The sequence below is a fragment of the Lichenostomus cassidix genome, chromosome 15 (genome assembly GCF_008360975.1).
Source record: "Lichenostomus cassidix isolate B80296 chromosome 15, HeHo_3.0, whole genome shotgun sequence".
NCBI lineage: Eukaryota > Metazoa > Chordata > Aves > Passeriformes > Meliphagidae > Lichenostomus > Lichenostomus cassidix.
The window spans coordinates 8,919,961-8,943,579 of NC_139496.1; the positions used below are offsets into that span (position 1 = coordinate 8,919,961).

Here is a 23,619-nt window from a genome sequence, read left to right on the forward strand (position 1 = left end):
AGCCTGTGAAAACCTGAGAGGGGACACAGCAGAGGTTTATTATACAAGAGTGGTTTAGAGAAAATGAATCAGGAATGACTGCCTGCTGCCTCTTCCAATATTTAAGCTACAAAAGCATCAAATGAAAACAGTGAGTGACAGATTCAGAACAAAGTAAATATTTCTTCACACAGCTGAACAGTGCCATAAGTTGCTGTGGATACCCAAAATTTTCTCAGGCTCAAAAAGAGGTTTATAAAAAAACCTGTGAAGACTACTAAATGCAGAGAGAGATCCACATCCCAGGAAATCCTGAACTACAGATGGCTGATAGAAAGGAGAATATTCAGCAACACAGTGACCTGCATCGCCCTGTTGTTATCCTCCTTGCTAGATATCCTCTATTAACCAGTAATTGAAGATCCCACAGGAAAGAGATCCACTACAGTCATTCTTCTGTCCTGGCTCTGACCTGAGCTCTCTTTACTTGCCTGAAAGATTAGGAACTGGGAACATTCCCATTCCTGGACACTTGAGTGACAACAAGATGTGCTTATAGCACAGAATTTGAGTGAATAGCAAAAGGATCTCTGTTTGCTTTCCCTTTTTTTGCATTTCTCATGTTAGGAATGATTTTTGGTAAAATTAACTCAGTCATGCTGCACCCAGCTAGATGCAGTTGGCAGCACCATGTACCCCACATTCAGTTTAGAAACAAGATAATATCCTTCTGAGAGGTGCTAAAATATCCACAGGGATGGGATTTCAAAGTCTCAAAACCATAGCTTGTGGTCATTGTGAGAGACCCCAGAGTTCCCATTCTGTCATACCCAACGATCTCAGGAGCTGATCTATCTCCATGTAAAGTTTACACATGCCCTTGCCACTGCAGCAGAGATGAAAGGAAAGGAGGGGACACTCCTGTAGATTGGTATCTCCCAGGTCTTGCATCCCCACCTACTGGCTCAGTCTCTCCTAGGGTTGCGTAGGACCAGAGGATGCAGACTGACAGAGTCCACTCTTTCCAAGCAAACTCCTGCCTCCTCTCCTGCTGACCATCTCAGCTACAGAAGTACATCCACTCGCTGTCATGTGCCCTTTGCAAGCACACACAGATAGGGCAGGATTATCTCTCGGTTTTCAGAGAGCTGCCAGCCAGGCATTCTCCTTCAGTAAAGCCAAGTGGAGCACTGGCGTGTTTCTCGTTAGCTCCTATTATTCATGCTATTGTAGTGTTCGCAGTGCTAAAGCACACAGCCCAGAGACAGCTGAACTGCTCCTGCAATTGTTTGTTTGTTAAGAGGATTTGCTCTGTGGCAGGATATTTCCAAGTCACATGCAGAGGAGAGGGTATCCTGGTAACAGTGCCATCCTCTGAGCCCCTTGGGTGCCCTGGTTCTCCCCCTGCCTCAGAACAAGCCACCCAGATTCATCCTCACTACGAGTAAACTGCAGATTGTGTTTCCTTCTGACTCTCAGAGATAAGGTGTGAGACAACTGAGCCATACAAAGCCATTCTGCTGATAAACAGATCCTTTGGTTCCAAACGCCACTATTGCTGCTGCTCCTTTCAGCAGCACTCGGAGCAGAGCAGGCAGGAGCACATATCTGTGGCAGCCTGTCCAGCTGCCAGACAGCAGGGAAAGGCCACCATGCAGCCCTGCATTGACACCTTTAGCCATTGCTCCAGCAGTTTTTGTCCTTCCCTTTGCTCCCAGTGACAATCCTGCAGCTGTAACACTGCACCTCATATGAGTGATTTTCTTTTGACCCAGCCTCTCTCAAAGCTCTCTGACCAGATCCAGAAGTCCTTGCTCAGCATCTACTCCCTCCAAATGGGATTAGCTTGAGTCAGCCTCAGCCATATCTCATGATCTGTTGATGCTAATTTCCCTGATGCAGGTGCTTAGAGCAGAGAGGGCACTAATGGGCAGATGGACAGTCAGGGCTTTTGTCTGATCAAGCATCGAGTAAAATTCTGCGAAGAGCCTTCAGAATCTGGCCTACCATGGTTAGAGAGCTTCACAAACACTGTGAACAAAATTAATGCATTAGCCAGCCTGCTTTAGAGTGCAGCCCCTTTTTGTCCTTGTCTCTTCAAGCTAGAAAGGGGTCACCAGTAGAATATTTGAAAGAGGCTGTAATGATGCAAAACATCCACATCTCCATCCCCATTCATGGCTCAGAGGAAGGCTGAGAAGGAAAATGATCCTTGCTGGCTCTGTACCACAAAGAGCCATGGCCATCCCCTTTCCCCCGAAGTGAGGAGGACCCAATGGCCACAATAGATTCTTTTCAGGTGCACTGGATGATACTTGTCTACGGAAGCACAAGGCGGTGGGAACTCCAGGCTGTTCCCATAGCTGCATGCCCTCACATTGCAGCTACACGACGCCCCTGCTCTGTGTGCAGGACTCACAGCCTGCCATGGGCACCTGGGCTCAGTGTGGTGATGGTCCTGAACAGAAGCAAGCTTATGGCTCCAACACCAAAAAGTAGGTCAGGCTGAGCCACTGGTTATACTGGCAGTATGATCAAGCTGCCTGAAAAATCTCGGTGGCTGGAGATGTGAACCAGGCTTTGTTTTTTACCATCCTGTTGGATTACAGTGATTTTGTCAGAGAAAAAGCATGTGCTAAACTTGCTGTGCACTGCTGGAGGAGGGAAGGATGCATACAAGGAAAACAGTTCTACCCACAGCAGGTAAGGAACGGTGCCAGCATCGTACTATCAGTTGCAGATGATGGGTGGTGGGCAAAATTCCTGCCACTTTCTAGATTAGTAAAACACCTCCTCTGGGTCCAACAGCAGACTGATAGAAAACACAGCCCACAGAAGCAGTCCCTGCCAGATGGTGTGTTTTGAACCACTATTAATCTAGACAACCTTTTGCGATGTTCAAGGAGTTTGTCCAGGAATAAAAAAGCTCCCCAAAATGCCTGGATGGAACGAGCAACCTCGGCAGCATCCGCGTCTCTCTTTGTCTTCCCCACCGAGCATCTCCCGGCAGAACAAACCCGGGAGGAGGAGGTGCCTCGGGAGCGGAGGCAGTAGGGCTGCCCGGCCGCCGGGGAGGTGGGTGCTGGGGCACTGAGCCCCGCAATACCAGACCCGGGGAGGCGTCGCTCCTGCGGGAACGTCGGGAGCACGGGGAGCCGGGGCGGGGCTGGCCGGGTGGGGCGGCCCGGCTCCCGCGCCTTCCCCGGCACCTCCCCCGGCCCACAGCCCGGAGCCCGCCCGGTCCAGAGCGCGGCGGCGGCGCGGCCGGAGCGCGGCCATGGGCTCCCGGCTGAGCCGGCAGAGCAGCCTGGAGGAGGAGAACGGCGAGGAGCCCTGCCCCGGCAGGCTGGAGGGCGGCCGGGGCGACTTCCACCTCTCCTCCCTGCTCCTGCACCCGCAGAAGCTGCCCGGGGTGCTGCGGAAAGCCTCGCCCGCGCCCTACGTGCGGCGGGTGGGGTGGCTGCGGGAGATCCAGGCCACCATCCGGGAGCACAAGCGGGAGCACGCCGTGCACATCCTCCGGCTGCTTAGGAAGGTACCTGCCGCGGGGATGCGGGCCCGGGGCTGCCGGGGCAGCGGGGCGGATCGGGGCGGCGGGCGGGGCAGGGCAGGGCAGAGCAGGGCATGGCAGGACAGGGCAGGCACAAAGGGCAGGCACAAAGGGCCGGGCCGGGCCGGGGGTTGCAGCCCACGCCCGGCGCTCTGGCGCACGGAACCGCGGAGAAGGAGCCCCCTCCCCGGCGGTGGGGTTTGCAGCCCTCCTTTGCAGCTCTTTGTGCTGCCTTTCTCCGCTCCCTGCCCCGGTCCTTTCGCCGCTCGGTCCCCACAGCGCCAGGCGACACCAGCCACCTCCCCGACCCCCCGCCTGGGCGAGGGGCACCTGGCCTGACTGCCAGGGGCAGAGAGAGGCGCTAGGAGGGAGCTGCGAGGAGGACTGTGCTGCACGCAGGAAAAGGGGGATCCGAGCTTGGGCTGTGCCCATCCACACTCCTCCATGCCAGCTCCTGGGTGTGCTCAGCATTGATGCCCCCCAGAAAAAAGCCATTGCCGCCCCACTGCCACCAATCCCATTATGCCCGCTCAGCCAGACTGGCTGAGATATGTCTGGGAAAACCCAAAATGGTTTTGGAGGGGACATCTGAGACAATCAAGGCTGAGAGGAGAGGTAAAGGGGTCAGTGTATCAGTGGGAGCATGTTTCTGTCTGCTGCCATTCAGGAGCAGGAAAGCCAGAGTGCAGACAGTGTGGTGCCAAACTGATGCTGAGGACAGAGCCCTGCTGCTGGAACAGAGCCATCTCCTCCATCATTCACTGCTACCATCACTTTCCAGCCAAACTCAGCTGCCCCAAACTGCAGGCAACTCTGTAACTGGGGACAAAACCCACCTCTGATGTGGACATAAAACACCATCAGTTTGTAGCTTATCATGTTGCTTCGTTAGATAACAATCTGCTTCATCTTGGGAACATATATTTCTTGCCTTAGTAGCACGCAACCTTTGGGTGTGAGTACAGCGGAGCAGGGACTGGCTCGCTGGATGCCTGTGCACCCACACTACCAGCCGCAGGGAGCTGCCTGAACAGCCCTGTCTGCTCTGCATTTCCAGGTTTTACAACACATCTGACAGTGGTGGTCACTGCTCTGGGCTACCAGCAACTTGCACACTCACAAGTAAGAATTTGCAGAACCAAAAATTACATTTCTGCTTTTCCTGTCCACTACTTTAGCATTCATTTGAAGATCGTTACCAGCAACACAGTCTTCTTGCCACATGTATAGACAGATAAAATCACAGCAGAAAACCTCTATGTGTGCACCAGACAAGGGTCAAATAAGATTTCCAAGGCAGTTTTGGAGAGGCAGCATTGCAAGAAGCTTGTGAAGAAAGAGGGGCAACCACTAACTTCATGGACGTGGCGATGTAACATGAACAGACTTTACTAGGGTATGCCAGAGGCCAGAACTACAGAATGTCATTTTTTATAGTGCTCAGCGCCTCTCCTTGAGACTGAAGCACTGAAACCCTCCACAGACCTTGGAGGTCTCCAGAAGGTCTATCTGTGAACAGACAGGGTTTGAGTGCTAAGTCACAGGGCCATATGGAATGGAAGGTCATTTCTAAGCTCCTTTCAGGATCAGTTAAACACTAGGCTTCCCTACATCTGTGCTGGAGAATTACCATGTCCTGAACACTCACATTTTGCCTGCTGCCTTTCCAGTTCCCCATGTTATTTCTGGTCCCCATCTCTTCTGCCTGTCCATGTTGAAACAGTGACTGTCTGTCCATCTGCTTATGACAGAACAGTAGGACATGCATCTTGTAGTCATAACACAGCCTTGTTCAGCCAAGCAGGATGGGAATCCATCCAGCAGCACTCCAAAACCTCTGGTTCCTTGAGTGCTCAGAGGTTTCAGAGACTAAGGGTTACACCACTAACATCTACCACACCCCCAAGTGTCACCCACTGTGGGGTCATGTAATCACCACCAGTCCTTCTCATGTGTCCAATGTCAGCTTCAGATCAGCCTTTTTTCTAATTTACAGATTTTCCTCACTCCACAACTAAATTCACCCCTTAGCTTGGTCCCCAGCATGTCCCTCCTTACCTTGGCAGTACCACGCTCTCGGGAGTCACGGATTAATGTGTCCCAGGTGAGGGTCTCTTTGTCACCTGTAAAAAGAGAGATACCTTGTTCACTTTAGCTGAGAGGGAGGATATTTAACACCACACCTCATCACTATGCCTTGGGCCAGGGTGCAAACACCCCAGGGAAGGCAGAGAATGGTGGGACTGGAATTGCAGCCTCCTCAGGTGAGTAGACAGCTCAGCCAGACTGGAGGACACAGGATCCCATGTGTGCCTGTGCTGCTCCCAGCACACACACCCCTTGCCCAGCCCTGCAGGTGTACCCTGCTGATGAATCTGCCAGTGGTTTTTGACCTGTGGTCTGCAGACTCCAAAAGGCTGCAGACTATTCCTAGGATGTTCAGAAGGTGTGATAATGTAAAGCAAGCAAGCCAGGCAGAAGCAGATCCAATAGCAGAGATGTGAGATCGCAGCATTTTAGAAGACTGCATGGAGAACAACTGCAAACCACAGGTGCACACACTGCCTGGAACATGAACACTTGGACAGCTCCACTGCACATCATCTACCCCAGAAATGCCCACCAGCAAAAGCCAGACCAGCTTTCCTGCTGATCTAGGTGGGCATCCCTCAGCTGAAGCCCAGGGAGACATTAGACTTACACCAGCAAAAAATCTGGTGTAGTCTGTTTTCCCTGTGCTGAGACAATGGCAAAGTATCATTTTTAAAACAACAGCACTTAGCCAACTGAACTGGCAAGAGATAATAATATTCTGCTGTCTGCAGCCACCCTTTAGGTGCTACAGAATTTTCCAAGAAATGAGAGAGAAGGAGAGAGAGGGAAATAAGTAAGATGAACTGGAAAATGCCTCTGGGCTAAGAATTTATGGAATATCAATGTGAAGTGAATATTTACAGCTATATTACTTAAAAAACCCTTGCAGGCAGGATTTATAATGGGAATGCAGATTCATCTTAATGGTATAGCTCCAGCTGGGGGAGTTTAATTACTGCTCTGACATCCACTGCTGCATGCCCAGCCATGCCATCCTCACAGCAGCTTTCTTCATCTGTGCACATTACTCTTGGCGTAGGAGGCTCCATTTCCCTGAAGCCTTATGGTTAAGGGAGACACTGGCATGATGCCTTGGTAGGCTCCTGGCCCATATCCAGCTGTGGCTGTCTGTCCTTCAGGACTGATCCCCTGCTTGGGTTCCTTGGTTGCTTATGAGTGTCAGAATGATGAGGCTGTAAGGTATTTAATTTATTCTCCCTTCCTGTCTCTGTAGCCAGGGTCTCTTTGGGATTGTGCTTTCTGCTCAATCCAGCATATCCAGATCAGGATACAGCACTGGCTTTGATTGGTGCTTAGAGTTAAGATCCCAAACCTCTGCCAGCTATGGCTCTATCCTTGTTGGTGATGTATGTGCATATATCCAGCCTTTTTCCCCCTCTCACTCCATTTTTTTTTTAGCTCTCAGTCACTGGGTGGTGCCTGAAGCACACACTCAGTAGAGCAGTGTGAACATATGGGGCACCCATTTGCTTATTCATTTCTCCTGTCAGCCACATACAGAATGGGGAGAAGACTTCTTTCCTCCCTCAGCTGAGCCCTCCTTATCAACTGAATCAAACCCAGCAGTATCCCTATTAGGGAGTTTTTCTGTTCTACATTTCTACTCCTAGGGTATTTTTTTTTGCCCATGTGGTACTTTCATGTGAGTATATGATCTCTCTTTCCCACAGCTTTGTTTGTTTGTTTGCTTTTCACAGCTCTGTGATACCTCCTGATTGTAATAACTGGGTCATATATTAGCTCTTTGCTTTCCTAGTAGCAAGGAACGGCTTAATTCCTTGCAGTATTATCCATCTGGCCCTGGGGAGGCTTTTTGTTCCCAAAGGTTTTTTTCCAAAGGTGCCCCATACCCCTGTCCATGCAGATAAGCTTGGACCCCAGGTGTTCCCCTCACTCACGCTGCGGAAGGCAAGAGGAGTCCCTCTGAGGGTGGTGTAAAGCCACCTATAAATTTATCATTACACCAAATACTGCCAGTGCTTAGTTCTTACTGACAAATTCACAGCACAGCTAAACACATACAGATGGGCAGGACTTCTGCTCAGCCAGCCACCACCAGGGTGTATGGCAGCATCTAAATAACCGAGAAAGGTCTGATTCTTCCAGAAAAGCTGAGATTGGAGAAGCAGCTTTAGAGCCAGCCTTCCTGCTCGCCTTCTTCAGCAGATTCACACATAGAGGCTGACAAAACTGTATTTCTCTGAAGTTAATTCTCTCCAGGATCCAGCCAGCCTGGAAATGATAAAATTCTCACCTTCCCATGGTAGGTGGAAATAAGGTGGTTAGCCCTAGGCTGACTAGCTCAAATTAACAGTGCTTCTCATTCTGCTCTCTGGCTGCTTGCACCCCCCAGCACAGTAATGCTGGGTCAGACATGGCTGCTTCACCTCTGCTAGATAATTTCCTGTACTGCGCATCCAGCTGGCACCTCGTCAGATTTACTTTCTGGTTTCAGAACACCTAATGGATACAGCTCTGAGGAGACCCGTGTATCTGACTGTCTGTTTTTGTTATAGGACCTAGGACTGGAAGGAACATTTCTCAATGAAGTGCTCTACAAAAATGCAACTTTCCTCAACTTGGTGGATCCCATCTCCCATGACCTGCTGATGAGCCTTGCTAGAGATCTGCAGTGTCCCAAAAAGGTGAATTCTCCCTCAACTCAGTGAACACTTTGTGGCACAGCACTGATGCAGAGAGCCCTGCTGGGGTGGCTCGTGCTGGGTGGTGCTCTGCACTCAATCTTCCAGAGCCAGGCAGTGTGTGCCCTGGGAGTGGCAGCATGTGGATTGTGGGGCATATTGCTGTAGAAATCAGTTAAAACTACCTCAGAACATGAATGCAGCTGAAGCAGGGGGTGGTTATGTGCACAGAAATCAGGAAATTACTTTTGTGCCCATAGTAAATTTAGTGACGGCACAGAGCCATGTTCACTGGTATCCCAGAGGTTCAAATAACTAGAGCTCATGGAGGGCTTGTGAGGCTGCAGAGGAGAGCAGAGATCTCTGCAGGAAAACCACCTCTCTCTTCCTGGGCCCTTTGCCATACATAACTACCCCAACCCAGCATTATTTTCCCCCATAACCTCTCAGATTTCCCAGTAGAGAATGGTGCTGTAGGAATATATTGCAACTCAGTGTTCAGGAAGTAAATGTGCTATGGGCACAGTATCCCTGCATGCTCCAGCACTTTCCTTCAGAGGCTGAGGAGAGCAGAGACAGAACAGCGGGGATGAGTACAGACCAACATCACAGATGCCCCAGTCCACTGCAACACCAGCATCTATTTCTGTTACCCTTTGCCACCACAAACACTTGGATTTGCAACGTATCCATTTGCTCATTAGGCTTGACAAGTGTCATGTTTGCTTTATAAGGAGAGGAATAGAGTGAATTTCTTTATTCAAAGAGAGATATTAAGTACACACAGCTCAGAGCAAGCAGCAGTGCCCCAGGGAATACACTGAATGCCTGGTGTAGATTAGTGGCATTTCTAACCTTGTTCTGCCTTCTGCTGTCTCCTGAGGCTCACTGATAACAATTAACCAGTCAGGTCTCAATAGACAAACTACTTTTAGCCAAAGTTTAATCATCATTATGGGGCTGCAATGCATCCTGAAAAAAAAAATCTTTCCAAGTGTAATGTCTGTGTAATTCATATAAACATCTAAGGAAGGGGTGGGTTGTAGCAGTAGTATCTCTTTAACCACACTTCATTTGACTTCATCTCCAGCTGTTCTACCAGACCATCTCCAAGCCTGTGCTGTGCAGTGCCCCTCAGGGCAGGCAGCAGGAGGGGATCTTACCCTAATCCAATACCCGTGTATTGGCAGATAATGCATTACCATTTCTATACACCTGCATAGAGCCCCCACTCCAGTTTCATGCCTTATGGATGCACTGACATATGTATCATTACATAAAAAATTCTTTTCCCCGTTCCTAAGGAAGATATTGACCACCTGAGCTGCCCTTCAAAGCCAACAGAAGTTTAATTAAGTGATTGCATAAATTCAGTACCTACAGCACCAGCACTCTTCCCAGAACAATGCCAGACCACGTCCCCTCTCCAACCCTGGCTGAGCATCTGGTGGGTGTAACTGCATTACAGGCAAGCAGACTGAGTGCAATTCCCAGTCTGTCAGTGGAAATTAAATCAGTGAGGACACAGGAAAGAACAGGAGGGTAACTCTCAGTTCTGAGCCAACAACAGCTCACAGAGCTTTGTACCAGCTGCTGTGCTGGAGCCTGGTGTGCACGTGCACCCACTTGGGGAGGTTTGCTGTTGTAGGTGACAGCAGAGTGCCAGCTGCAGCCCTGCCAACAGCAGTAATCTAGAACAAGGCACCTAAGGCAAGGGCATGGGCCAGTCCCCTATGGGGGCACTGAGGTAGTTCCTAAGGGAGCTGGGACAAGGATTGGGGGATGCTCAGCTGAGCATAAGGCTGGGATCCCTCTCCCCTTGGCACAGCAGAGCTGCCACATGCTGGCAGTGCATCCCTAGGGAGTTCAGCTGATTCAGGGACTGCTGAGGAAAGGCACGGTGCAGCTGTTGGGCCCCAGTGCAGTGCTTTAACTCCTTGCAATAAAGAATAAATCAGAGCATTCCCTGACAGCTTTACTGGGTGTTTACCTATCAAATCTCTAAATGCACATGTTGCACCATGGGTGGAGGGCTGAGGGGTGGGAATGCAGGTGTCTGTCAGCAATTGGAAAATACAATAGAAAGGGCAGAAGTCCCAGCCTTCAGCAGCTGCCATTTGCCATTCGGCTTCACCAGAGGAAGAGACTGTTCCAAGTCATGGCACTAAAGAACACATGCAAAAATAACCCAGGAAGGCAGCACCCATCTGGGTGCCATCTTTTCCTGACAAATTACTGCAGGGGCAGGAGGGAACTGCTGGCCTTGGAAGCTCCCAAACTCAAACCTTCAGGAGCAGAATGGACTGCAAGGAAGATGGACCATGGGGAAGTAGCCAAAGTTCCCTATCCTAACATCTCCCAACTAGAGCACACGAGGGCATGGAATCAGAGAGGAGCAAAAGCACCTTAGGGATGGGGCAAGGGTGCCAATTATCGACCTTTCCACAGGAGTCAGTCTAGAGACAGTTTGGGGAAGCATGGCAACAAGGTAATTAATAGAAATTTAGCACTGTCCTGTAGCACAAGGAGTTGGCATTGTAGGGTTCCCTGCAACAGAGGATTATCACCCACCTCTGCCACAGGCCTAGAAGATGACCCCCTCTTCTGCGTTTAACCTGCTCCTGGGTGGGGTATGAAATTGTAGCCCCTCTCTGGGCAGGAACATGCTGACTAGGCTGGGGTTCTTCCTGGTAGTGCAGAGCTCCTACTGCTCCTCCTCCAGAAGGAGTTGGCATGTGGCAGAGGCATATCAGGCCTTCTCACCATTCCTCTTTCATTCTCTCTTCTCTTCATCTCCTCCCTTATATACGTGCCCCTGCTCCACTACCATCTTTGTTCCTTTCCCATCTTCCTCTGCCCCCTTCCTTGCTTCATGTTCTTCTATGGCGCAGGCAGAGTCTAAGATGTCCCTTTGCTTTCAGGAGTATGATCCCTGGAAATCCTCAGACAGGATCTGCAGGCAGCTGATTTACCACCTAACCCCCCACTCGAAATGGCACCGGCATGGGATGCCCCGCCGGAAGTCCCAAGTGTGGTAAGAACCTGGCAGGGACTGTGTGGATGGGGACAGAAGGGGATCTGCCTGGACAAATGGTGCTGCAGCCAAACACCATCACAGTCTGCCACCACTGCCCTCAGAGAGAGGTGGGATTGAAAACAGTGCAGCCTCTTCCAAAACCCCAGCAGGGTCAGACCCAACAACCCTCTGTTTGGATCTGTTTTGCCATTTGTTCCTTTCTGTGTGGTATAACAGTTCCTCACCCTCTCCAAAGCACAGTGAAATCAATCCCCCCAGGTGCACAGCACACACAACCCTCCTGCAGGGCTTGCAGGCTGTTTGGCCCCAGGAGCATGGCCAGAGCTGTCAGCCTGCAAAAACACCCATGTGCCAAACTGAGCCATCCCTGGCTCTGCATCTCACTTGGTCCTTGTTTAAAGCTTCCCTGACAGTGGGAAAAGTGTCCCATTATGAGGCAGTACCATCCGTTGATCACCCCATTCAGCAGGAACCACTGGCAGAGTGGCTGGCAGAGAGGTGACCATCCTTCTTACCTCCTACTTCTCTGCCAGCACCTGGAGAGGGCCTGGGATGGTGCAGAGCCTCATGCACAGGAAACCCAACTCAGAGCATGCTGGCCACTGACAGCTATTGGATGGCAGCTGCTTTTCACTACTAGAAGCATATTCAGACACCCACAATTGTTGCCTCCTTGACACGTGCTGGCTTTTCTATCCAGATAAAGAGCAATCCCCACTTCTTTTCAATACACCCCTCTCGTCATTTTCCTGGAGCAAACCCTGTTCCTGTGACACAGATCACCACTGCTGAAGAAGAGACAGAGAAGCAACTAAGAAAAGAGCTCATGTCAGCCTCATTAGCTTCAGAGGAATAAATGCAGGATTGGATAAAAAGAAAAGCAAAATCAGCAGCACTCTTAGAATGGCCTTAGGCTTTTCTGATGCTTTCTGTCTTTGATGTGTGTGCCAGCAACTTAAAATCCCCCATGGGAATTGACATTTCCATCATACCTTTCATTCTGACTCAGAGGCAGGTTCCCAGTGCATTTTAAGGAATAAAATCCCTAATACCATGATTTCCAGGCCATCTGCCTCTCATACCTGTAGCCCCACTTTGCCACTGAATCCGAGCACTCTGAATGCTCTCACCCCAGCACCCCACAGGGCAGCACTGTTTGTGCTGCTTTGCAGGTGGCAGCCACAGCACAGAACAAGACTGAGGCTTCAGAGCTGAGTGAGTTGTTTTCCAGACCTATTCTGATGACATTTTCCCTATAGGATTCTGCAGAATACTGGAGCTGCAGGATTATAGATGGCAGGTCTGACCTCATTCTTGTCCCCTCCCAAGATAAGCTTCAAGATAAGAAGTTCAGACTCCATAGTCCTGCTTGCAGGCAGAGCAAACCTCCAGTTGGACTTCAGGATGAAGAGTCAAACTGGAAGTGTTCCCTGTGATTGCACAGCCTGGGGACAGCAGAGGACTGCAAACTGCTGCAAACTCATCACTAAGTAACAACAGAGAGGAGGTTTGTGGCCAGAGGAAGAGCTCTGAGTCCAAAGAGTACCCCACATAGAGGAGTCAGGCCCCAGGTATTGGCCAGGTACAGAACATCTGCAAGCATAAGCAGGGAGAAGGCAACAAAGCAATATGCAATGGAGGGAAATGTAGGTCTAAAATGGGTGGCCCTGCCTGGCAACCACGCCCAGTTACGATGTGTTATATAAGGCACAAATTAATTTTGATTAAATATTTAACAGCAGAGCTTCCTCTTTTAAGTGTGGAGATGAAATAGTTTGCAGTTTGCAGGAAAAAACGCCTGCAGAGTTGGCATCTGAGGCTGCTGCAAGAAAATGGGTGTTGTCAGTAGCAGGAAGGCAAGAAATAGCTGCTTCATTTGGAGATACCAAGGCCTAAGTTTGTTTAGGCAGGCTGTTTTTACATGATCCGAATTCTCCACTTCCCTCTGTCTCCTAGTGGGAGTATTTTACTACAGCGTCTGTCTCAAATCCTGTGCCCTTGGCTTGCACCCTTCCTGCCATCAAAGTCCATGGGCGTAGCAGCAATACTTTGAAGGAATTTCTAAAATCTAGTGCGGGTTAGGGACAGCAGGGAGGAATCTGCGCACGGAGACCACATTCAGAAACCAAATTCTCCTCTTGCTTCTGCAGCCTCCTGGGCTTTGGCATCTGGCTTTTCACAGAGCTGATGCAGGACTCCCTTATTCTCCTCTGAAATGCAGTTTCTACTTTCTGGCAGCATGTTAGATGGGTCCAGGAGATAGTTAACAAGCCCAGCCATTCAGAGAGCTTGCAGCATCTGCCAGGTTTTAATTACATTTTCACATTAAATACATTGTTATGGAGATGTGGTATGGGAGATGGAGAAGACCTGCAATACTGGAGTCAGATACACACCAGGTGTTTGCCTCCACTGCCAAATCAGTAGGTCACAAACAAACTAACAGTAGTTACATCCCCAGCTAGTCTCAGTGGGACCACATCCAGCAGGTACAAACCTGAGCCCCCCCTGAACTGGTAAAGCAAAAGGATAAGATTCATTTCTTGAAGCACTGCTGTTTCAGTACACAGGCAGAGCCCACACAGAAATGCAGAAGGAGAAAGCTCATTGTGGGTCCATGGACTCAGTGCAACAGCTGGAGGGAGCAGGAGAGATCCAGCCCAGGCTCTTTCTGGTTTCTGTGCTTGACTAAACTGCTGAAGGTGAAGCTGGGAGGTAGTTTGCCCTCTGCAGCCATGCCTGTGGGTTCTTTAGAGTGGTTGTGTGCCTTGTACAATGAAGGGTTAGCAGTGTCCCAGCTGTGCAGTCACCTAAAGAGACAATTTCTGCTGCCCAGGTGATGCTCAGACAGGTTTGCCACACTGAAAGGAAGGGGCTCAGTTCTCTTTTCCTGCAAAATCCTGTCTCAGGTTTGCAGCCAACAGCCTGCACCCCACTGGCCCTGCCCTGCTTGGGTTGGCTGCCTAACCAAACTAGGAAGCCAAGCTCTTGCAGATTTACTCTGGGGGTTTTAAATTAAAATCTCAAAAGCTGGAAGATAAGATTCCTGCAGCAGGGCCCAGCATAATTACCGCACAATTTTCAGTCCCTTATATCCTAAAGGGAATTCAGTTTTAGCACCATTTTACAGTTGTATAGATCACTCCCACTTAACAAGCAGAGTACATCATAGAGTGTTGTATAACTTCAGCTTTGCCTTCTCATTAAATTGATGTTTAGTGTGTAAAGACTAATGGATTAAGAAATGCTCCTTTATACAGACATAGACCTTTTAGGCTATCAGTACCACTTCAGTGGCATTTTAACAAATGCAGAGCTTTTAGATATTATTAATCCTTGTTTTCAGAAGTCTTGGGGCCTCCTGCCACGCTGAATCCAAGAAAACTATCACTATCTGCTGCCAAAACAGGGCAGGACCCAGAAGGTGTATTATTTTTTGAGGGCCAGACACACTGGGCTGCAGTTCAGAGTGGAGAGGGAGAAGGGTATCAGGTGAAAACAGTCTTTGTCTGGAGAGCTGGATCACAGTCTGGTACTGTGATCAGGAAGCTGTGGATTACAACTGAGCTGTCTTGGCAGGGCCATGTCGGGGAACCTTAATGTATCTTCCACTTGCATCATCCCCTGAGCTGGCTACTTCAGTGTAACTATTTCCTTTCCTGAGTGCAAAGGATCAAATCTGAATCCACAAAACAGGCAGGCAGTAAACACGGCTTTATAATTGTGACAACAAAAACCCTCAGATTTTTCACACAGTGACTGGTTCTGGAAAAGCAAAGGCAGTTGTGTGTATGGAGTTAACTCCCAAACCCCATGCATACAGCCTTTCTTTGTCACAAATCTCACCACAGCTTTACTTTGCTCATCTGAGTGAATTTCATCATGGCTAATCCAAAGTGGGTGGAGAGCAGAGTATCCCATCTGGGCTTATTGCTCCATTTCAGTTATTGATGTGCATTGGCCAGACATTGCGGCATTAGATGCACTTTTAAAATGCAGTGAAAGCACTTGTGTCTAGAGGACTTCAAGGAAACAGCTCTAAAGGGCCTTGGATTTTTTTTTTCCTTGAAAACATCACTCAGGGCTGCAGCTGACAGTTCTGGCAGATGAGATCCCAGCCTTCACATGGCATGAGGTGAATATTAAGTACAGCTTCATGTCACCCTTATGCAACAGGGTGAATAGGCACCATCATTCCTGCTTTAGGGGGACAAAGCCAAGTTAGAGCATACCAGTCAGTTAACTAAAGCCACATGGTAATAGTCATATGGAGTACAGGAACTGCCCCACACAATGTTTCCAAGAAGCTGCTGCTCACAGAGATGTCAAATGGACAGACGTGAGCTGGTGGATGAGTTGTAGACAGAGGCAGGAATTGTGCCCTCATCTTACAATTCAGAGCATCCCAAACACTACCCCTGAGGAGGGTTCCCAGCAGCATCAAGAGGCAGATACACTGGAAAGGCTTTTGGAGGTGGCAGAAAGGGTCAGTCAGCAGCTTGACACTGCCCTATCAGAGTCAGGAATAAAAAGGCTAAGACTGGCAAGCAGGAGAAGCAGGACACTTTGATAGAGAGACAATGAGCAAAATAACAAGGCTGGTTGGCAGATGGTAGTTAAAAGCAATCAGCAGAGACCTTGTGCCTCCATGACTTAATCAGCTGAAGGTCTGACAAGAACATAAGTCAATACATGACATTTACGGCAAGGAGGCAGCATTATTCCCCGCTTTGCTGGGACAGGCCTAAATAATGAAGGGAAACAAACCAAGGCCTTGGACAGATCAAATGGCAGCAGGAGGAAAGCCAAGGGTTCACAGCTCTCTTGAACACACCATCAAGGACAAAGTGAAGATGATAGGTGGAGGAGAGGCACTCAGCTGCATCAACACCTACAGATTTCCATGTCCCACCCCAGCTGCAGAGGCAGCGGGATAGGAGAAAGGCTACCTCTGCCTTCTCTCCACAGCTGGTCGAAAGAGCTTAGGCACAAGGATGGAGATGGGACTAAGGGACTTCTTGTGGAAGTGACCTATATGTGCACTGCCTCCATCATCACAGCAGGGCCAGATCCAGCCTCAGAACAGCTGGGGCTGGGTTAGCCTAGGTCAGTACTTTTGAGGCTTCTCTTTCCTTTTTCATGTTCCATTAGAGGCAGCTAAAGCCAGCCCTGCACAGCAGCACCCTGTGCCACTGGGAGGCAAAGCAAGCAGATTATGCTAAGTAGGCAATTAAAAAGCTCGGAATCTATCCCCTAAATCGCTGCTCAAAGCAGGGAAGCCATCCAGACATGCCTGAGGTTCTGTGCAAGAAAGAGCAGCTGAGCGATACCTGACTCATGGCTAATTAGCCACTACTGGCAGTGCCTGTTAATGACAGAGGGGATATATAGTAATGGGAATTTCTGGCATCAGGAAAGTTTTATATTTGGAGACAAATTTAATGTAAAAGACAAAGGGGTAGAAAGCTGGTAATTCTCCAGAGAAATAGGCATGGAGTAGTGAGCATCCCTCATTAGTAAAATCCTAGCTGACTCTTACTGTCTCCTCTCAGCCTCTCCATAGCATGGAGACAAGGGAATGAGCTGGGACTCCAGGAACTTCAGCATTCTTGGACTGAATGAGCTCCTCCAAACCCCACAAAGTTAACAAGAGGCCAGACACCACTGTGACTGCTACAAGTCCCAACAGGGCAACAGTCAGGAGCCATTACATCCCTTCTGTGCAGCCACCAAAGAATTTAGCTGATGAGCAATAAATTGAAGGGATTCAGTACTAATAAAAAAAAAATGTGCTGATCGTGCAGCTTCATGGACTTGAAGAAGGACCTGGAAGATGGCCTAAGGGTTAGTTCCCTTGGGACAGGTCCTGGAGACAAACTAGCAATTAATTTCAGGTCTCCTAATTGTTCCATCTCAAGACAGCACTGAATTTGCTTACGCTAGCTGAGTTCCCAGGAGGCAGAAACAGTGGCTGAGTGTTATGTGGAAAGAGGAAGATTTTTATCCCAAAATAAAGCTAGGGGAGGCACAATATGGTTTCATCTCTTTCCCAGCCCACATTTCTCACTGAGAGGGTTTTTTTCCAGACACCCACGGATCCCTCAGGCCCCTGCTCTGTCTGCATTGATCCAGGGTGGATCTCCCATAGCCAGGCTCAAAGTGTAGGCTAGGGGATGCTGGTAATGCCTGCTGAAGAGTAAAGTTGGCATCCAGGGAAGGGATAATTGGCAGTGAGGGTGGAAGGAAGACTGCCTGCTTGTCCATGGGACAAAGGCCAGACCCCAAGATGGGAGTTGAGAACAATGCAAAGTAAAACCTTTCACATGAGAAACAAGATGTACCTCAAAGAGCTCTCATCCCTCAGCAGGGCTGGACAAGGGTTTCAAGCAGGGTGCTGATCCTTTATAAATAGGACTCTGGGCCAGCACCATTCCTTACCGGATGCTGCATCCCCAGGCAGACAGTAGGGGATAGGCTGCTGATTGCCCTTGTTTCTTGCTCAAGGTTTCCAAGAATTTCTCACTTGCAGTCATTTTTCCAGCATCTGAGGGAGTGGGGATTTGTTTCCTCTCCAAGCTTACTGCAGATAATGCAAACACAGTCTGCTGCCCTGCACCCAGGGTCCAGATCCTTGTTAGATGCAAATCCCCACAATTACAAATGTGCCCCAAGCACCAGTTGCAGAAACATTAGGTTAATCCAGCCCCCAGTACTCTGCAGCCTCTGTCCACAAGTCCCATGGGCATCAAGAGCCACGTTGCTAAGTAGCTGATGTGTCTCACACAAAGGAAAAAAGGCTTCTGCAGCTGAAGCAATCTTAAAGCCTATTTCACGTGCAGAAATTAGGGGATAATAGATGACCCATTTCCCAGGAAATAAACCTAGTGTTTTCTTGCTGCTGCATAAGTGACTGAGAGCTTGGTGCCCTCTGTATCATGCCCCTCTCCTCCCCAAGAAATAGAGCTTAACAGAGCTAAAAAAAAAAAAAAAATCAAGTGTCAGATAATTCACAGTAAAGCATCTACCCACATCTCCCTGATCCCCTTCTGACAGCAGACACATTTACCTCTAAAGCAATAGAGAAAGAGTGGGCAAGCTATTCTGTGCCCTGCCCTAGAGATGGGATTTAGCTGAGCCTTTTGGAACTGCACAGAAACACCAGGGAGGCAAGAAGGAGGCTGCCAGGGTTCACAGCATGCGTGGGGTGTTGGATCTCATGCTTCAGCACTTACCAGAGAGCTGAAGGCCTGGCTGCAGCATAGGGCTGTGTCCACCAGGATGAGGCTCCTACAGACACATCCCTACAAGAAGCGTTTTTATAGGCAAGAGAACAACTTCAACACAGGAGGAGCCCACAGTCCTGAGATAGGAGGCCCAGAGTTACCCTGGCAGGTACAGCAATGAGGGCAAAAGGAAGCAGCAAAAACACAGGAAAGAAAAACAAGCCAGCAAAGAAGGGAGGGCGGGCTCTGGCACAGGACAGGAGGGTTTAAGCACATTCAGCCAGGAGCAGTCCAGTCTGGAGAATCAATTATGGGAAGATAATTTGTCTGCTTGATTAAAGCCTCCTTGGGGTATTGGCACGTTGCTGGGGAGAGCAGCAGAAGGTACCTGCTCTGGTGAGAGCATGATCCGTGACTTATTACTGCTGTCTCCACACGGCAGTCACAGGAGGGGAGCCTTAACAGGCAGAGACAGACGAGCACATTGCTTTTGTCTTTCAGACATTTCCCCTCAGTCATTGCTGTCTGCACTCAGAGCCAAGTTGCTCCAAAGGGGACCCCAAGAGACTTTCAAACTTGCCCCGTTAAGAAAGCTGCTGCTGCAGACACGACAGGAAAAACAGCACCTGAATGCTGAGGGCTGGCTGCGGGAGCCGTGCCGGCTCAGACATGCCCTCCAGTGGTCCCCACTCCAGCCTGGTTCCCATCCCCACTCCAAACTGGGCTTGTGCCCTGGAGCTTTACAAAAGGGAAGGTCTGAGAAGGCTTTGCAGAGACTGAGACAAAGCTTGGGGCTGGGGAAGGTGCCCCTGTGCTCATGTGTCCTTTATGTGTCCCCCACCCACTTAGCATCTGCCCTGGCTTGGCAACACTGAGGAAGAGAATTTCCAGGAGCCACAGGCTGCATTTATACAAAACAGACAATGATGTAGTTACAGGCTTATTTCTATGCTTGTTTATCCTATATTCCCCACACTCCCAAGAAAACGTTATTCTGTACCCATACAGGCAAGAGAAGGCTGCTGGATCTATTGTACCAGTCCCTTGTGGATACAGGGGACTGTCACCCTGTGCACTCAGGTTCACAATTTCATTTCTCCCCGTTTGACCTGACCCATATGAATGCACACCTTCACTGTGCATTGGATGCTCTGTTCTGCTAGAACAAGTATTCCAGATCAAACTCCCAGATAAAATACCTAGCATGGCTAAAAGGATAACTTTTGTTGTGCTAGGGGAAACCTGAGACTTTCCGAGGTTTGAGGCTAGATAGATTTCATATAATATCAACCCTCTTTTGTGACAGACTCTGCTACACCACTGCCAGTGGTTGGTGACAAACTATACCAAACCACCCACATTGTTTTTCAAGAGGGTTGAAGAAATATAGCTCTCAGACAGCCTGGGCTGATCTCAAGCATCCCTTGGATTAGCAGGAGAACGGACACTTGTCCAGTGCCACCCAGACCACAGTTCACAACTGCTACTGCAGCAGGTAAAAACTACACTGCTGCCAGAAGCAATGTGGTGGATTAATTCTCCACAATTCCATCTCTGGGGCTCTGATAGTGGAGAAATATCAAATACCACTTTCAAGGCCCTTTGGTGACCTTCCTTGTGTGCTTTCAGACCAATTATAATTCACCACTACATCAGCCTCTGCCGTTTAACAGCACAGACTCCCCTTGCCCCTCCTGTGATCCGCTGAGGTGTAGTGTGGGTCATATGAAGTGCAAATACTTAGTAAGTAATACATTTTACTTACAATACTTTAGTTCTGAATACAAGTTAATCCATGCTGTTATTACCTCTCTGCCATGAGAGCTCATTAGTCCAAATGCATGCTTGCAGATAGTTTCAGCCTCGTACAATGAATTCCCATGGGAAACACAAGGACAGACAGAAGTAGCCTGAGCAAAGTACTGCTAAACCCAGAGGAGGAATATGTGGGCTTAAGAATTGACAGGACAGGCCATGAGGTCGTTCCACCTCATGTTCCTACAAGGAAGTGCAGCTACAAGTTTGTGCCAGTGTGAACGTGTCCACAAAGGGCTGTTGCCTGCACTGGTGCACATTTACTCCCTTGTGTCAACACATACTTATAGGGGATTATTAAGGACTGTGATTTCCAGGGTGCCATGAACTGCATATGTAAAGCAAAGCTACAGAGGCAGCATCACATCCTCTGCACACCTTCAACAGAGCCTGGCAAGACTGAGGCTCGTAGGGACATTCTCACCTGCCACGGGAGCTCCTGCGGTGCTGCAGCCTCCTCCGAGGAAATTGCATATCCCCATGTACCCATTGCTTTCAGGGACTGGCTGTGCCACAGGTGTGCAGGACACTACAGAGAGCCAGATAGGAAGAGTGGGGACCTTCGAAGTTGTGGTTAATGCTTAACCCACCCTGATCCTCCCAAACTCAACAAGGCCCTTACAGACCCCCTGAGCACATGACTGAGGGTCCTACTGGGTCTCCCATGTCCTTAAAGCAAGAGGTGTCTGAAAGAGCAGCAAGACTAACATAATTTACACTAAGGGATTAGGTTCTCCTGTGTTACACCAACACACATTTCTACTCAGTTTTGCAACATTTTCCCAGCAGCTCCTGTAGCCCGTAGCTCCCACTTTTCACAGCATTCTCACAAACCCACGGTCAATCTTAAAATTCCACACAACACTCCCTTTACATACCCAACAGCTCCAAAACACAGCCTTGCCCTCTGTGCACCTTGCCTACCTCCTCCTCACTCCACTGGCCAGGCAGACAGTAAAAGAAATAGCTGAAGCCATCTTGTAGCACCCTTGTGCCCTCCCCGCCTCCTCACAGCTGCTGCAGATCCCAGATGATCTGCTGACCACAGAGACCCAAATAGGCAGCCACTGGTGCTGCTTACTGACTAAGTGCTGCTTGTGAAGGCTTTTAAAGGGACATGCAGTAAATCCATTCCTGGAGCGCAGTTTGCCTATCTATTGTTTTCCTGATAAAACATCCATTTCTCAAACATTCAACACTACTTTCCTCTGCAGCACAGACAGTGGCATTCACTTGGAGAGGTGGTTCACAAACAGCCCCCACACACAGTGTAAATCAGTGCTCTTGGAAAGTTTGCTTGCCTTGGTTATTTTTGCTTTCTATGCATGAGCGTCTGTATGGGCAAATACAGACAAATCCTTTGGCATCCTGTGTTTAGCCAATTCTGGCAAAGTTTATGTGTAAGTGCTGAGAATACACCAGAAAGCCCCAGGACAGTCTGCCCTGAGGTATGGTGCAAATGCTTGTTTTCCCAGTGAGCTCTATTAACCCCTTGCTTAACATTCTAGCCCATGTTGGTAATGAGTTCTCCCTGTCCCATAGGTGAGATGGATGGGAGTGCTCCCCTTAATGATCTCTCTGTCTCCCATTCTCCACCATTAGCCTGAAGACCAGCCTGCAGAAGAAGGTGAGCCAAGACTCCATGGATTTGTCAGGGATCCCCCTGACCATGCGGGATGTCCACCGCATGGCCTACTACCTGCAGAACAACGGAGACCACCTCACCTCGGTGGACCTGAGCTTCACGGAGCTCAACGACGACATGGTGCGCCTGCTGCTGCCCTTCCTCTGGGCGCTCCCCAAGCTCACTCACCTGTCCCTCAACGGCAACCGGCTGACGCGGGCAACCATGAAGGAGCTGACTGACACCATGAAGGACATGAACAAGTTCCCTTGCCTGGCCTGGGTTGACCTCGGTAACAACGTGGACGTCTCCTCCATGCCGCAGCCGCTGCTTGTGGGTCTGCGCAAGCGCCTCAGCCAGCAGACCACGCTGCCGACCATCTATGAGGCGCTTGACTGCGACTCTGAGATCGCCGGCGGGCACGAGGGCAGCCAGCCAGAGGATGAAGCAGCCGGAAGCACCCCGCCACGTGCTTTTTCTCAACAGGGCTGCGAGAGATGACTGAACAACGGGCTGGCGCTGGCATACTGAAGCCACCCCAAGGAGAAGTTTTGAGTACAAACATCACGCAGAGGGCCAGCTTGACTGGCTTCTCTTGGCTCCTTTCTTTCACCTTCCCTGACATCTCCCCCCCACCTGCTGTGAGACAAAAACCCTGTTGTCCCCCCACAACGTGCTCCACTCCCTCCCCTTGCTGCCAAACCCATTGCCCATGTTCCAAAGAGGAACCAGTGACTTACAGTGAACCTGGTCCCCAGGCAGGGTCTCACTGGAAGACGGGAAAAGACCTGTCGGAGTCAAGAATATCCTCCAGCAGCCATTGGTTTGAGGGAAAGGGATGGGGGGAACCTAAAACAGAAACAGGCTTGTAGTTTACTTCCTTTCTTCCTTTTCCTATGCACCTTGGAAACCTTGGGACCTGCAGCCTTGAGTGTGAAAGGAGGTACCCCAAGAGCCTAGTGCTGTGGAGCTTAGTGGAAGGGCTCAGAAGCCAGAGCTGGAGCCCGGCAGTGTGTCTCCCTCTTGTGTCTGGCTCCTTTTGTTTTGTTTTTTTCCTATTGTGTGTTTTGTATGAACGTCTGAACAAAGGGACCTGGTCAGAGACCATTGGATCACATAGGCTGGGGCGGACACATGGCTTGGAACTGCAGCATCAGGATATTTGCTGTGTGACCGGGGTGAGAGGGAGGGGAAGGAGGTATGTGTTGGTGGGAGCATGGGGGATGGGATGAGTTGGGATGGGATGGGAGGAGGGGGGAGGAGAGGGAAGGGGAACGGTCTTGTGGATTAGTAGGACTGGTTTCAAAAACTGTGCTTTTGTACTAAAATTACAAGTTCCAAGGTACTACAATTGCAAGTTCCAAGTGAAATTGAGGAAAAGCTGACAGCTACCCTAACTGTGGCAAGGGAGGTGCAAGCAGCGAATGTGCCAGAGGTGGGCACTTCCCAATCGGAAGCACAAAGCTTTGGCTCCTCGTGGCACTCTGCGTACCTCGTAATATAGACACAACATGAGCAGCTGCATCACCATTTCCAATGCTGTCCAAAACCCAAGCCACTGATGCAGAATTTCCAGTGTTTTCCACATTGCTCATGCTCTATGTAAACATAATAAAGAGTTCTCTTGGACATGA

The 23,619-nt window shown here is 49.6% G+C and overlaps 2 protein-coding genes across 6 annotated transcripts in view; one reads left to right on the forward strand and one right to left on the reverse strand.

The window, feature by feature from the left end:
- GGT1 (gamma-glutamyltransferase 1) overlaps positions 1-22,831 on the reverse strand; it is a 55,748-nt gene extending 32,917 nt beyond the window's left edge. For 2 of the 5 annotated variants that reach the window (XM_085075966.1, XM_085075961.1), the window contains exons 1-2: positions 22,726-22,831; positions 5,588-5,652 (exon numbers count right to left, since the gene is read on the reverse strand). The gene's annotated coding sequence lies outside the window, so the exon portion shown is untranslated. Of the gene's footprint in view, positions 1-5,587; positions 5,653-20,785; positions 20,891-21,285; positions 21,365-22,725 lie in introns of those variants that run through there. The other 3 variants (XM_085075960.1, XM_085075963.1, XM_085075959.1) reach the window with 3 other exon arrangements.
- On the forward strand, positions 1,929-23,619 carry LRRC75B (leucine rich repeat containing 75B). The gene is made up of 4 exons (XM_085075970.1): positions 1,929-3,514; positions 8,161-8,289; positions 11,208-11,320; positions 21,964-23,619. Exons 1-4 carry the CDS (start codon positions 3,257-3,259, stop codon positions 22,484-22,486), a joined length of 1,023 nt encoding a protein of 340 aa, XP_084932096.1. The 5' UTR covers positions 1,929-3,256; the 3' UTR covers positions 22,487-23,619.